The sequence below is a fragment of the Palaemon carinicauda genome, chromosome 15 (assembly GCF_036898095.1).
Source record: "Palaemon carinicauda isolate YSFRI2023 chromosome 15, ASM3689809v2, whole genome shotgun sequence".
NCBI classification, from domain to species: domain Eukaryota; kingdom Metazoa; phylum Arthropoda; class Malacostraca; order Decapoda; family Palaemonidae; genus Palaemon; species Palaemon carinicauda.
Genome location: NC_090739.1, coordinates 74148649 through 74164280, shown reverse-complemented (window position 1 = coordinate 74164280; position 15632 = coordinate 74148649). Strand labels below are relative to the sequence as shown.

General features: G+C 32.7%; 1 protein-coding gene across 5 annotated transcripts in view; it reads left to right on the top strand.

Moving 5' to 3' along the window:
- CdGAPr (GTPase-activating protein CdGAPr) overlaps positions 1-15632 on the top strand; it is an 805825-nt gene that overhangs the window by 509187 nt on the left and 281006 nt on the right. For all 5 annotated transcript variants that reach the window (XM_068388520.1, XM_068388518.1, XM_068388516.1 and 2 more), the window contains one exon: positions 11064-11255. In XM_068388520.1, coding sequence (XP_068244621.1) covers positions 11064-11255 — 192 coding nt within the window. The remainder of the gene's footprint in view (positions 1-11063; positions 11256-15632) is intronic.

Genomic DNA, 15632 nt, shown 5'->3' with positions numbered 1-15632 from the left:
GGAGTAAGGCTTTAGCGAAGCCACACTCATACCAAGGGAAAATATAAACTAGAAGACATTGTTGGAAAGTTTCTCTGGAAGCGACGTTTCTTATAGAGATACGCTATGTTTTAGTCTCTCTCTCTCTCTCTCTCTCTCTCTCTCTCTCTCTCTCTCTCTGATAAGCCTACTAGTGCACGTGCATAGTTATAAGGTTCCAGAACTATGTCTTGTTTCAATCCTCACTTAATGAGGGCAGCGATTTAATCCAGGCTTAATCTGAGATTTCTCAGTAACGGTAATCACCTCGAGATGTAATATTTGCTTAATCCCATTCTTTATTTTCGATGAGTAAACTACATTCTTGTAAGAATCTTTAGATATTTTTTCTAACTAATCTGGTTTAAAAAGATTTTAATTTATAAAACAAAGATATCTTTTTTTTTTAATCTGAATAATTTTCTAAGGAAAAATATTATATATATTTTTTTTTTTTTTGGTTAACATTATTACATTCAGTATTATTGTTTTTAATTTGTTGAAATTTGCAGTTTTAATAGTATCTGATAATTTCGTCTAATATTTTAGGTGCTTTATTATTCTATTTTTTGAGAGTTGCAAATGTTTGAATGTTTCTGATTACACTACATGTAAAAAAGGCTCTACTTTTTATTTGAATAATTTGTTGAGATAAATATTGTATTTTTTCGTTAACATTATTTCGTTAGATGTTCCTTTAATATTATAGTCTTTTTAACGTAGTTTTAATTCCCCTCCACCCCTCAAAAAATACTTTTTTGTGAACTTTATATTTGGATAAAGAAACATTAGTTTAACTTGACATGGATGCAAAAATGCTTTATTTTTCTAACTTAATTTATACGTAGATCCAAAAAAGGCATTAATATTCGAACTTGATTTATACTTAGATCCAAAAATGCATTATTTTTCGAACATAATACTTAGACCCTAAAAGGCATTATTTTTCATTCTTAATTTATACGTAGATCCACAAGCCATTATTTTTCGAAATTAATTTATACGTAGATCCAAAAATGCACTATTTTGCGGTCTTATTCATACTTGAATCCCGAAAAGCATTATTTTGTGATCTTAATTTATATATAAATCCCAAAAAACGTAAAATGATTTGCACCCAAGTCGTGATCAGGTTTTCACATAATGCGGTATTTAGCCATTGCTGAACTTCGTTGGATGCTCATTGGAAAACACTTTCAACTTGAAATCCGAAAATGAATTCATTGTAAATAAAAGACACTTTATATTTTAAAGTGATTTTCTGGATTTTCTCGATTTCCGATTCCAGTATCATTGATATTTTGGAGTTCTTACTTTCATGTTGAAGCAGATTATTTGAATTTTTGTCATCATTATCGTTTCTAAAGTACCTGTCTATTATATTGTTTTATGTTTTTATTTTTTGTATATTTTCTCGCATATGGATGCTCTTGGTTGGTTTCGGTCAGCTTTTATCACGTTGCTTGCTTTGGATCCTAAAGGAGCCTTTGTAATGCTATCAATACCTTTATATATGCTGGGAAAATGTTGACTCGCAGTCGTAATGCATCCCATTATTATTATTATTATTATTATTATTAATTATTATTATTATTATTATTATTATTATTATTATCAATATTTTTTTTTATTGCTTCAACTAAGTTGTCCAACTGGTGTACGGAATGGAAGGAGTCATTTGTGTGTATCTCATGATTTCATGTACAGTCTCGGGTTTAAATCCAAATCTTATTTCTTTAGAAATTTTTACACAGAAAATACCTCGACTTTGAAGCTTTTCGCGCCAGTTTGTTCCTGGGGGGTTATTGTGTCGTAAAAAATTAAATTTATTAATAGACTGAAGTTAGTAATGGCAAGAAAATTTTAAGAATCCCTATGTGTTTTTATTATGTGTGGGTATAAAAGTTATTATATAGCCTATAGTGCTGTATGTATACCAGTGTAAGTATTTGGGTGTTGTGTAAAGTATACGTAGTAAATTTAGAGGTGCGATTTTTTCATTTGAACTTTATTCGAGGAAGTATTTCACTTTGGAAAAAATATTACTAAAGATGGTGAACTTATTGGTATTTAATCAACAGTATTACATTATGACATGGTTGCGATAGTTATCTGCATCACGATGAAGTAAATCCTTTTTTCATTAATATGAAAGAATTTACTATTCAAATATCATAACTCAGCTAGAATCAAGCTGCGCCCTTTGAAATCTGAGATACAAAGAAGAAATCTGGGACGTCAAAGTGGGATATACCGCAGATTGCCCTGTGTAAGTTAACTCTGTTCAAGGATATTGGACGTCAAGGTATGTTTACTCTTGCCGAGTGCACCAATTTTGGTAATATTACTTTGGCACGTTAGAGATTAAAAGGGAAGGGAAGTTTGTGGAGGGACCCAGTATTGTGTCGTCAAGGAGATCAGATTTCGTTTGTTCAGTGGAAGAAATATTTGTTTGCCAATTTTCGGGGGTTGATTACCTAAAAATATTTATTTATCTCTCTCTCTCTCTCTCTCTCTCTCTCTCTCTCTCTCTCTCTCATATTATTATTTTACTTTCCTATTATTATCATTTACTTTCCCAATGTCTATCTTTTATCTCTGTAACTTCATCTCTTCGCCATCTTTATAAGACACTGAGTAAATGTAGTTTCAGTACTACAGTAGTTCGCCAAACTAAAATTTCATAGATCAAATCAGGTGTGTACAATTTGTGCATCATACAAATTTTCATGGAATTGTTCTCGATAGAAAATCACTATGCCAAGAACGATTTATTTAGTGAATTAGAAAACTGTTCTCATTATATTTATTGTGGAAATTCTTGTTTTTAATGTTTGAATTCGTATTACCGGTCAATTATAATCAATTATACGTTCATGGAAATTGGTTTCTAGCGAACTTCTAGAAAAGGTTAATTGCCAAATTTGCAATATAAGTAGGAAAAAGTCGCCAGCCCGCCTTTCTTCTTGATCTCCCTTTCATTAAGTCTAATCTTACATAATTTATTCCATATTTATTGTGTTTTTCTCAGTGCTAATTAATTCGTCTGGACCTTTTTCCGGTCGCATTATATAAAATGAGAAGATTCTTTATTCACAAGACTATGAATTATGCCCAACTTAATAATTCTGGTAAATGTCTTCATTACAGCGTTCCTATTATTTAGGGAAAAAAATGGAGCGAGTAGCAAATAACTGCTTTTATGATTAATCATTGCTGAGTATCGGGTAAGGTCCTTTGTCCTCCTTCATTAGACAACCATTCATCCAAACAAAATTCCATTGCATAGAGGGCGTAAATCATTATACTGCAGTCGGGATTTTCCGCTCTTTACACTTCCTTTATTCCTTTAACATTAGAATGAGAAAATCCTTTTCATTTAGCATTACTGTGAAAAAGGTTTCTCACCCCAGACTAGGTTATGACTCCACTTATTGCAAAATGTTTCTATGACAGATGTTAAAAATGTAGGAAAAAATTTTTATTTTCCAAACATTATTTTGAGAGTTTGAGACTGGAATTAGGCTAAGCGTCCTTGTTATGTTCGATAAAATATACTTTATTTTTACGGTTACTATTTTTCCGTTACAGATTAATGTTTAAGGTTATTGGCTCCTTTTTTTCTTACTGCAAATAAATCATAAGTGGCATCATATCGAAATGGAAATCTCTACGGAGCCAACTCTTCCTGTTTTACTACCAAATACACAAGGTGCTTCTTTTTAATAGGACACACGAAACTTTCATTCAGCGACCGCAGACTTAAAAAACCTATCTCATTTTTAAAAATTTGTTTAAGTATATTTTCTCTCTCTCTCTCTCTCTCTCTCTCTCTCTCTCTCTCATTTGTTGACATTTTAGTATTTAGTATTTTTTATAGAAAAGTACGTTTAGTTGCAATGTAATCAATTACAATGATCACAATATGATCAGATAGCCAAAGGAAACTCGTTAGTAAAGCCGTATTCTCTTTTTCAGAATATTGGGAGGAAGAAAGACTGATGATCATTATATATATTTCCTCCTTTGAAGAGTAAAACGAATCGGATTTTTTCTTTACTGTCGATTCTCAATATTTTGGGCGCCGTTTTTATGCCTATAACATGGTGCCAATGGCCCCCTTCTAGATTCAATAAACGTTGCGTTCTCTCTCTCTCTCTCTCTCTCTCTCTCTCTCTCTCTCTCTCTCTCTTCCATTTCATTTTTATCTCCGGCACCTTTCTCTACAGATATTGGTCGGGTAGTCTTTGTGTTCAATCTTGTCATTCATATATTGAGTTTATTTGGTTTATCAATCAATGAATGTATCTTGAAGGTTTCTAATCTCATAAAATCAACTGAGGATTCACCTTTAAGAAGGATTCTGCTTCTACCACCCCCCCCCCACACACACAAAGAAAAAAACATTGTCAATCTTCTTGGAAGGCTCGGAAATTACATTTTTTTGGCGTTGATGCTGACTTTCTTACGTTTATAAAGTTTTTAAAAGCTATGAATGTATTTAAAGATATGACATATTTCGTTAAATATATGTAGGTTATTTGTAACAGTGTCTTGGGTTATTTTCGTGTTTTTTAATTCTTAATTTTCCTGTTTTAATGATTTTTTTTATTCTTTAAATGACTAATGGGAAGAGAATGAAAGATTAATAAAAGCTGGTAATAGGAATAAAACTTTATTTACTTATTATTTTTTTATGTCATACGCACCATTCCCTTACTGTCCCTGTGCGTTGGCATTATCGTTTAATGTCCTACATCCAACCATCTCATCCCTAACTCGGCGATTGAAGTATGTATGAGGCAGGACAGTTTTTGTGGATATACCTCTCCTTTAAGAAAAAACCAGCTCAACAGTATCTTCGCCTTATCGTCAAGTGACACTGCAATTACTAAAATAAATAGTCTTATACTGGAAAAAAGTGGTCGGTAACGAAATTAGATTTAAAGGTTCTCAGCACTTTTCTCTAACTTTTTCAACAAACTATCTCTGGACGAAAGTTAGACCATGAGAATTAATCTCTGAATTCAAGTGTCTTGGTACAGTTGGTTTCATAAATTTCGGTGCACATCACGGTGACCTAAGGGCACAATTAGCAACTCCACAATGTAGCTACTGGTCAGTACAAGGGATTTTTTATTCCCATAACTGTAAGATTTGCTTTTCTCATTGCGTTGTAGTGTGAAATGTTATACATTTTAGAGTTGCACGATGTGATTTGCGTCGACGTGAAGGCATCTATATTAGTTCATTTTTCATAGTTAAGGCACTGAATTAACGCTGTTGTCTATTGATCAGCAGCGATATCTTTTTTTTTTTTTTTTTTTTTTTTTTCATTTGTGAAGCTGCGATAAATTTTCCTTCTTTTGTAACTCTTAATCTTATGATAGATGTTTCCTTATAATTATCGAAACTTGAGTGGATTAAATGAGCTTTCTTTCTATTCATTCTAAGGCTAGCATTTGCCTCCACTATTATCAAGCCAATATTGTTTATGTATTCTTAAATAGGCTTGCTCTAACAGATACCGATCGCAAAGGGCAGTTTGTTTCCATCATAGAAAATTTAACTTTTCTTACATATTAACTTGCTAATGATTTTAACTGTATTACAGTCGTATTTCAGATAGCACAGAAAAAAGCGATGTGACTACACGATGTATATTACCAACTAATAAGTATCTCAATTCATGCAAAAGTCTATGTTCAAAACCTCAGGAATATCTTTGACAAGTGTCATTTACTCATCTTTCGTACCGGCGTCCTTCTACATATGGAACAAGTTTCTTATTCATTTTCTATGCCTCATTATTCGCATGAAACTACTTGAAAATGCAATTAAAAATGCAGTTAACTAAAAAAAAAAATCCAAAATTCATTGCTTCTATGGTTTAAAAGAGCCTAATAAAACTCATTTTCTATAAATTAATAGAAGTGTATCAAACAAGGACAGTCGTTAATGGCACTGAAGCTTGCCACTAAGGAACCCAATAGAATTCACATTTAGGATATTGCCCGAAAGATAGCCCTTTGGCATTGTAGTTTATGGAGCAAAAGTATTTCGTTGCTTGTGAATATTTTTGTAGAAATTCTTTGTAAGAGGCAGCCCACTTTAAGGGTGGAGGAAGTGTCGTTATAATAGAAAGTATTCTTAAACAGGTAGTCTTCCGACTGTGGGATACAGCGAAGTTAGCTTACTTGGGAAATAGGAAATCATCTCTTTTAACTATACGTTCTAGGATAGCAGACTTAATGGACACGAGGAAAAAACAATTCATATAAGGAGACAATTAGAAAGCTTTGCGATCAGTGAATAGCTCAACTGAATTGTTTTGTGTTATGTAGTTTTGAATGTTATATAAAAGTAAACTTATATTCGAAGGTATTAATAAAAGTATCGCCTGTTACACGGTAATAACACCGTGAATGTATATTATAGAATATAGACCATAGTTAATAACACGCAGTTCGCTGTTATCATTCCCTTCCTGCACTTACTCTTTATCCTTTTCTTATATCCCCGTTCCTGCTTTCTTTTTTTCTATCTCGCTGTCCTACCTCTTAACTTTTACTTCGTCATGGAACTCCCCCCCCCCCCCCCAACAATATGTTGTACTTGAGCGTTGAGTGCCCCTCTCCCCCTTGGATCCCAGCGCAAGCTCTACCTGCCAAAATTCATATATCCGACCCAGTCCATTTTATGAGCTAAAGTAGTTATTATTATTTTAGTCATGTTTTTTTTTTTTTATCCCTAATCTGATTTAATGATGGTGACGCTGTTAATATGTTAGTGATTTTTTTCCCAACGACAATAGAACATATTTGCGACAAGTAGCAGGTGTTCTAATACTTCCTAATTAAAGCTGAGAGTATATTCAAAGATCGCAACATTCTCGGTGCGGTTATTTTAGCTGCTCTTGTTAAACTTGTCAGGGGAGTTATTTATGGTTTAATGTTTATCCTTTGTATTTGTAACAAAATTCAATGAACCTTGTTCATTGAATGTTAAATTATTAATTTTATTCTAAATAGTAACAATCAATGATTTATTTAATGTTGAGTAAGTTTTGTTCCTCTTGTTTGATTTTCTTCTGTTACACACTAAGCGTTCGTCCTCAAACATTAGGTAGATTGGTAAAAACAGAAAACAAAGGGATGCTTCGCTCACATTTTGATGCAAGTCGGCAATATTCACTGGATAGAAATTAAGAAAACACTCTCTCTCTCTCTCTCTCTCTCTCTCTCTCTCTCTCTCTCTCTCTAAACAAAAATATGTCATTGTTACACTTGGTTTATCTGTTGATTTCTTCTAGTTGAATCACTTTCATGATAAGAAACAGAAGGCATTTCTGTAGTTCACTACTGCCTTTTTTTCGTCTTTCAACTTATCCGGAAGAGATTCCTGTTGTCGGCAGTGTTACCGCCGCCGTCTGAAGTGTGGCAGCTCGTAGAGTGGGAATATATTTGAGCCGAGATGAGAACAAGCTCCCTAATTGCATGCATGCCCCAGTTATTATTGCAACTGAGTCAACTTCGCAGCCGCTGTTGCCGCCACCGTCCCAAAGTTTCCCGGATCGTCCTCTTGTGATAATTCCTTTGGAGTCGCAAACTTCCGCTTGCAACAGAATCTCTCTCTCTCTCTCTCTCTCTCTCTCTCTCTCTGTGGTTTTGGTCTTGTTTCCTTGTCGTTCATACGCTACACTAAGAAACCATAAAATCCTTCCATATGTATTTTACACTATATATATATATATATATATATATACATATATATATATACTTTCTTGGTCTTAAGCTGCCATGTTAGAAACAAGTTGATTTCGATTCTAAACTACAGATCCTAAACTCGACAGGAATATATTACAAGAGACTAGCAAAGCCAGCCCACGTATCAACACAGAAAGGAATAAGCGCGAGTCCTGTTCGGGGTAGATTCGCTTGTTATATGTAATTCCGTTTTGGGTGGTTATGTATAGTGAATTCAATGTTAATGAGTCATTTGTTGCTTGACGTTGGTAAAATGTATATTCAGTACGCCGTGAAAGAGTAACTACATGGAATAATACGGTGATGTTTCTTCATTTAAAGTGATAACTTTATTGGATGGAAGTAAAAATGACCGCGTGACAACGTTTAGTTGTTAGACTTTGTAACGTAGCTTTTATAAATGCATATGAAAATGAACGGTAATATTTTAGCTCATTCTTTTAATACTGGACACAGGAGGTGACTGTTGCCAGATAATTTATTTCTCTCTCTCTCTCTCTCTCTCTCTCTCTCTCTCTCTCTCTCTCAAATTTACTGTGTGCTAGTTTAAACGATTAACCATCTGTATTTGCGCTTTTTCGAATGTCCTACATTCAATTCTATTTGATTATTATTATATCATTTTCAGGACTTTGTCCTGTGAAACAAACGCAGTTTCCTATTTATGTTTTCCCAAGTCCTTTGTTAGATTCATATTTATTCATCCATTAATTATTTTGTAATGCCATTTCTGCCCTTGAGGTGAATGTTGTATTTTAAATTCGCTCCGGTGATCTTTTGTTAAGAGTTTTCTCTAAACCGCAGAATTTTATTTGAGTGTTCTGTTGTTATTTGACGATTTGAATCCAGGTTTAGTTTCGTTTTTTCCATTTTGTTATCGTCCCCATCACTGTATTATTACCGTCATTTGCTCTGCGTTGACGCTCTCGCCTGGTCGTTTGTACCGTATAAGCTGCGAAATTTAATCAGAACTTCATTGACAGATGGCGAGTTATAAATGATCATTCGCACATTAACGTGTGATGAATGCTTTATGTTGCACAGCATATATCGAATGGGAGCGGGATCGTGTATGTTGCGTCCTCCCATCAATATTGCGCTTCATTGATTTAATTGTGACGGCTTTGCATATATTTAGAAGCGCTGTTTAGGTAGATAATTCTCCCAGTTGCTGTCGATTATGTGAACGAGATTTCGGATGCGATTGCAATTCAGGCTTGCTTGATTTTCAGTATTGTGTACTAGAATTTATTTTTTAGGAGGTATGAGATTTCTAGTTTATTATTAAAGGCTAAATGAGGGGAAAGGGGTTTATGGGTTATGTACCAAGGGGGGAATTTTGATACGTGTATTGAAATTTGCTAAAAAAAAAAAAGTTCAAAATGTATTTCAGAGGGAGTGATTATAGATTATCAACATTCCGTTTACAGCCAAATCATTATTCATTTTATACACATTTTTGTCGAGCATTGCAAATATTTGATTTAAAGTTTCCACGCCGTAGGAGACAGATTTAGAAATAATAAAAAAAATAAATATTCTGAAAAAGGAGAAAAATTAAGTGTGACAGTTTTTCGATTTTCGAATAAAGAAAGAGGAGGTTTTCGCTTATCGACAAGTCGCGCGAGCTCATAGCTTGACTTGTCTGTTGACGCATTGAGAGCGTTGTTTGTTTTGACGTTAACAAATGGTCTCGTCCCCCGTGTTGTTGTGCAGTCTCCACCTCTCGGATAATAGCCAAGGCTGATGACTTCTTCGTCTCCTATTCACGACCTATCTTGATTTATTGGAGTAACTCCCCCCCCCCCCACTTCTCCTTTATCCCTCCTCCATTACCATTCCTTCTTTCCCTTTGACAGTCTTCCACATTTTCCTATTAGGTGATTAAGGCTAAGATGCGTTTGGGCGTATACTAGCATCTTGTAACTATGAAATTTAGAGTCTAGAAATAATAATAATAATAATAATAATAATAATAATAATAATAATAATAATAATAATAATAATAATAATGATGATAATAGTAATAATGTTAATAATAATAATAATAATTAATAATTATTAATAATGATTAATAATCATTGATAATTAATTATCAATAATTAATAATAATAATAATAATAATAATAATAATAATAACAATAATAATGTTATTGTTAATAATAATAATAATAAAAGGAAAGTTCCGGGTTCGAATCTACATAACGGGATTTGCTTTTTCTTTGGAAAAAGTGTTCTATGACGATTTAAGAAATTTGGAATTCATCCTGCTTATTTGTGGGAGTAATGAGGGTAATGAACGGAAACTATGTGCATATATGCTGTATATAACCATAAGATTAAAAAGTAAGTAATTTTGGCTATTAAATAAAATCTCAATAAATTGATTAAACTGAAACTGTCCTTTTTTGTGTGTTGGTTAATATTGTGTTCTAACCGACTGACAATTAGATAACGGTTATATGTCACCCAAGCTTTGCATACAATTTTTCGTAATATCTGCAAGTCTGGATGTTTATGGATGATCATGTATCCAATTTGCGAAATATAAAATTGTTTTGTATGCTCAATTTTCATTCATTTCTTAATTGATGAGACGTGTGGGGTAAAAAAAAAATGTTGAAAAGAATTCGTGTCATAATGTTGAAGCCCCAAAAAGTATTAAAATTTTCCATGTTGTTTGGTGTATGTAATATGCAGTTAATGGGGGTGTCAAAATTGGTTTCAACATTTGGATATAATTTTTTTCTTGACCTCATATGACATTCACGTTATCCATATCTTTGCCGTTGTTATTAGTATTAATTGCATTACCATATGCAGCTAATGTTATTTCTGTTTTTAAAAAATTTGCTGTTATTATTTTTTTATCTGAAACTTGAAGATGATTGCACATATTGAGTCTTTAATCATAAAATTTCATATTTGTTTTATCATTACGATGAAACTGCCGACAGTAGCCGAAGTATCTTCAACCTTTGCTCCATTTAATGGCACTGAGCAAGAAATCATTCAATACGAGTCACCTTTGCCATTTCATCTTATCATTTACCTGCATGTGTTTTTATTTTTTTTTAATTTTTTTTTAGGCGAAAGATGTAATTAAGATATTTTTATTGTTTGAGAAGTGGAAACAATATAATTACATTGCTTAAAAACATGTTTAATTGTTGTTGCTTTTATGAAATTGAATTGTGTTATTAATTCATCTCTTGAAAACCTTTATTGTGAAGGCAGAAGTATCTTTAATTAATTGTTCTATTTCCCTTTCCCTTACAGAGCGGTCTTTGCGTATCGAGCGACGTCGGAGATGGGGGTGGTGTGCGTATCACCCACCTGACGGGTAGCAGTGGCATGGGCGTGAATGTGGGCGGGAGTATGGTCGATATGGATGAGGGAGAAACGCGGTTCCCGCGCCTTGACCAATGCGCCCATTTCCACTACGAGTACGTGGAGTTGCCTCCGCTTCAGGTAAGGAAATGAAATGACTCGAATCATATCATGGACTCTGATGTAGTAAGATATTTAGTTCCTTGGGTTCGCTTTTGAGTGAATAAAATTAGATTATGTTGCAGCATGCTCTCTCTCTCTCTCTCTCTCTCTCTCTCTCTCTCTCTCATCCATTTATTTAGAAGTTCATGTTTATGATTTTTATCACATTACGAAGTGCATGTCTAGAGCCTTCATTATACAGTACATTTATTTTTTCTTAGTTTATCAAAGGAAATTTACGGTCAATTATTGCCTGAATTGGTTTTAAGTATTTTGATTCTCTCTCTCTCTCTCTCTCTCTCTCTCTCTCTCTCTCTCTCATATCCATGTATTTAGAAGTTCATGTTTATGATTTTTAAATCACTTCAGAAGTAAGTGTCTAGAGCCTTCATTTTACAGTACATTTATTTTTCCTTAGTTTATCAAAGAAAATCTACGGTCAATTATTGCCTGAATTCGTTGTAAATACAGTATTTTAATTTCTCTCTCTCTCCTCTCTCTCTCTCTCTCTCTCTCTCTCTCTGTAGATTAGTTTTAAGTTTATGAGAGGCTTGGCATGATTTCTTAATGATATCCGCTATTTTATATATATATATATATATATATGTTTATATATACATAATGTGTGTGTGTGTCAAGCTAGGATTGTATTTTGAGTTGCAGAATTTTCTGTGCATTTTTCTAGTTATAATCCTTATCGTCAATATTAGTAATTAGTTTTAATAGTCAAGGTAGAGGACAATAATGATTCCCTGTAGTGCTCTAAGATTTGTTTGTGATTAATTTTAGATTCTGTATGAAAAGGTTGTTGACAATAAACAAGGAAGGGAATAATTTTGTCATATGGTGCAAATTTCAGTTAAATATGTAGTCATTTTCTTTTTGCCGAAATGACCAGTACATTTGATTTATGTTTATTATTGTATGCCATAAGTTGACATATGTCTACCGCCCTCAAAAGCATTTCAGTTGAATAGCAATGACATATCTTCCCTCCATTCAATCGGTTGATAGAACGAAAAGGAATGTGGAATATGAAAATGAAATATGAAAATTGAAGGCATTCTTATTGCGAGCAGAGCCAGTCATCTCTCCGGAAGGAGGTTTGGCGGATGTGTTCATGCAAAGTCGGGTAATGGGGTTTTGTGCTTTAAAAAAGGACCTAGCGAGCGGCCTTGTTATTCAAGCATTATTCATGTCCGTTGATCCGGGGATTCTCCTAATGGCGAATAGGTCTACACGCAGATGCCTCTTTTGTCACAATGAGGAGTTTTATGCCTCTCTCTCTCGCTCTTCTTTCTGTGGACCGCGTTTGTCTGCTCACTTTTATTCCCCCCCCCTCTCTCTCTCTCTCTCTCTCTCTCTCTCTCTCTCCTCTCTCTTCCTTGTTTCAGGCATTATACGGAAAGGCTTTTCTACAATAAATGTTTACTTAAACTTCGATTGTGTTGGTTTTTTCCAAGTTGTGTATTAGTTAGATGTGATTGGAATTATTATATCTAATCGAAATTTGTGACCCCAGGGTTGTGCATTATCCTTTTTTAATGTTAACATAAGTGATATTTGTTTTATTATTGTTTACTTAGTCATTTGTTATAGTGGTATTATAAAGTAGATGTTTGTTTCTTAAGATTTAGTTTACCGGGCAAAGTGATCGGGGTGCTCTTCATTACTTTTTTTTTTTTTTTTTTTTTTAATCATATTTGTTTGTTTTTTTCTATAATGTAATAATGAGCATGTTTTAAACGTATCCGATTGATATTTCATGCGACATTTAATTTTGTTGGACAATTTTATCAGTTCTAATTAGCTTTTGATGTATCTTTAAATGAGGTGTTTATTCATGATACGAACGAGAGATGATCCATAAAGTAATTCCGTCTATCATTTGAAGTATATTTATTCGGATCATCTTCTTTCCCATGAGATGTTCTTCCATTGCTATTGAGTATTTTCTTGAACAGTATCCTTAAGAAATATTTTTCGCGTAATCGAATTGCGATTTTCGCTTAAAATCACTTTAACTTATTTCTTCGTATAAAATACTGCATTTTTTAGGCTATATGTAACCTTAAAATTTTATTGATAACTTTTTATTTACTGTACAATTATATCCTTTAATATTATTATCTTTATTATGATTATTATTGTTATTATTATTATTATTATTATTATTATTATTATTATTATTATTATTATTATTATTATTATTATTACAAGCTAGGCTATAACCCTAAATGGAAAATCAACATGCTGTAATCCCAATGGCTCCAACAGGGGAACATAGCCCAGTGAGGATAGGAAACAAGAAAATAAATAAACTACAAGAGAAGAATAAACAATCAAAAGAAAATATTTTCAGAACAGTCACGACATAGTATACTATACTCCATTGCCGATTATAGCCCCCCAAAAGAAATATTTTCCAGCCATTATTTTTTAACCGAATGAAATGTGGAAAGTTCTTAGAAATGTGTTATTATTTTTCTTGGTCCTTTACGACTCGTCCTTTCGAATAAAGTTTCTTTGGTTGCAGTGTCAGTTATCTTTGGAAGTCTCGGTAGTTTACGGATTTTTGACATATTGTGCTATATTAGAATTCGTTTTGCATGAATTTTTAACATATGATTGTCTGGATTATTATTGTTATTATTATTATTGATAGGATTGTCATTATTATTACTATTGCCATTATTATTTCTTCTATTACAATTTTTATTGTTGTTATTTTTGTTACCATTATTGTTATTATTATTATTATTATTATTATTATTATTATTATTATTATTATTATTATTAATGATAATGGTAATTTTATTTTTATTATTGAAAGGAAACCGTAGTGTTATAAGGAACTGCTGTCTACAAAGACATTCAATATATTTATCATATACATTCATCCTCTACATATGCAACAGGTCAGGTTCCATAATCAAGTATATACAGCATATTAGATCGAGGACAAAGATATTGTTAGAAATTATTCAATTGGTATTTTAAACTAGGTTTTATTTTCTCTCAAAGTCACCGATGACCTTTGCCGTGTTTCATATCTAGCTTTAAGTAAAGTACTTTGGTCAAAATCTCAACCTATTTTACTGAAGACACTTCTTATTCTAAACAATGCCTTGAACCTATGAATTATATAAAATAATTCCCTATTTTGAATTTATCTGAAAAGACTTAGTGCTTCTTTTGGCTTCCATTCACTTTGCTTTTCTATTATATATGGATTTATCTATATGTAAGGAAATCTGAAATATATTCAATTGTGTCCGTATCCATTATTATTGGAGAATGTCTTTAAAACGCGAATTATTGTTGATTTAGAGGTTTTAAAATTATTTATATGACCCCTCAAAAGGATCATATGTCCCTATAATTTTCATTTATATACAGTATGCATGTAGGCATATTACACGCACAGAATATATATATATATATATATATATATATATATATATAAATATATATGTATGTATGTATGTATGTATGTATGTATGTATGTATAACATCCTTGGTTGATATCCTCACATGGAACCTCAGTTTTTTCATTAGGCCTACGGACCCATCTTTCATATTCAGCAATAACGTTCCCGTAAGAAATGGCACCTGTGCTCCTGGGTGCCTAAAACAAATAATATCGAGATTGTGTGTTGTGCTTCATTTGAAATCCCAATGGCACTCTGCAATAAAGTCATATATATTTTTGCTTGTGATTTCATTACATCTGGCGTTTAGGAAAAAGGATGCCTGGAAGTTTATCGGTCTTAGACCTTTTTAGTAAATTCCATTTACGGCATTGGATATCTTTTTCTATATTCGAGTTGTTATCCATTGAATTTATCGGGTAACTTGTAATATGAAAACTAAAATAGATCTTACAGAGGTAATTCGAGGTAAAACCTATCTTGGCTATGTAAGCATAAGCATAATTGAAGACTGTTACCATGTTTAGTTTGCCATTGGAGTATGGATTTTGGATAGTCACAGTTGGTAAAAGAATTCTGAACAGTCGAGAAATTATTATGAATTCACTATTTTAGATTTGAAAATTAAAGAAAACATTTTAGTGATGTTTTTTTCCATTGTTTGGTAATGATAATTGATAAATCAATGCCTATTTAAGAGCAAATATTTGTTTGGGGAAACGTTTATTATTGCTACTAAAAAAAAAAAAATCTACTTTACTGAATTATTTATCGTCATATCAGCATAATCAATATGATGGACTGTGACTCAGCTTTGGAAGTTTCTGGGAATTTTATGTTTGAAAATTGCAGCTTCCTTTTTTCCATCCCCAGAGGTTATAGTTATAGATTTTTACGTTTCCTCCATTTTAAGACTTGAATTTCC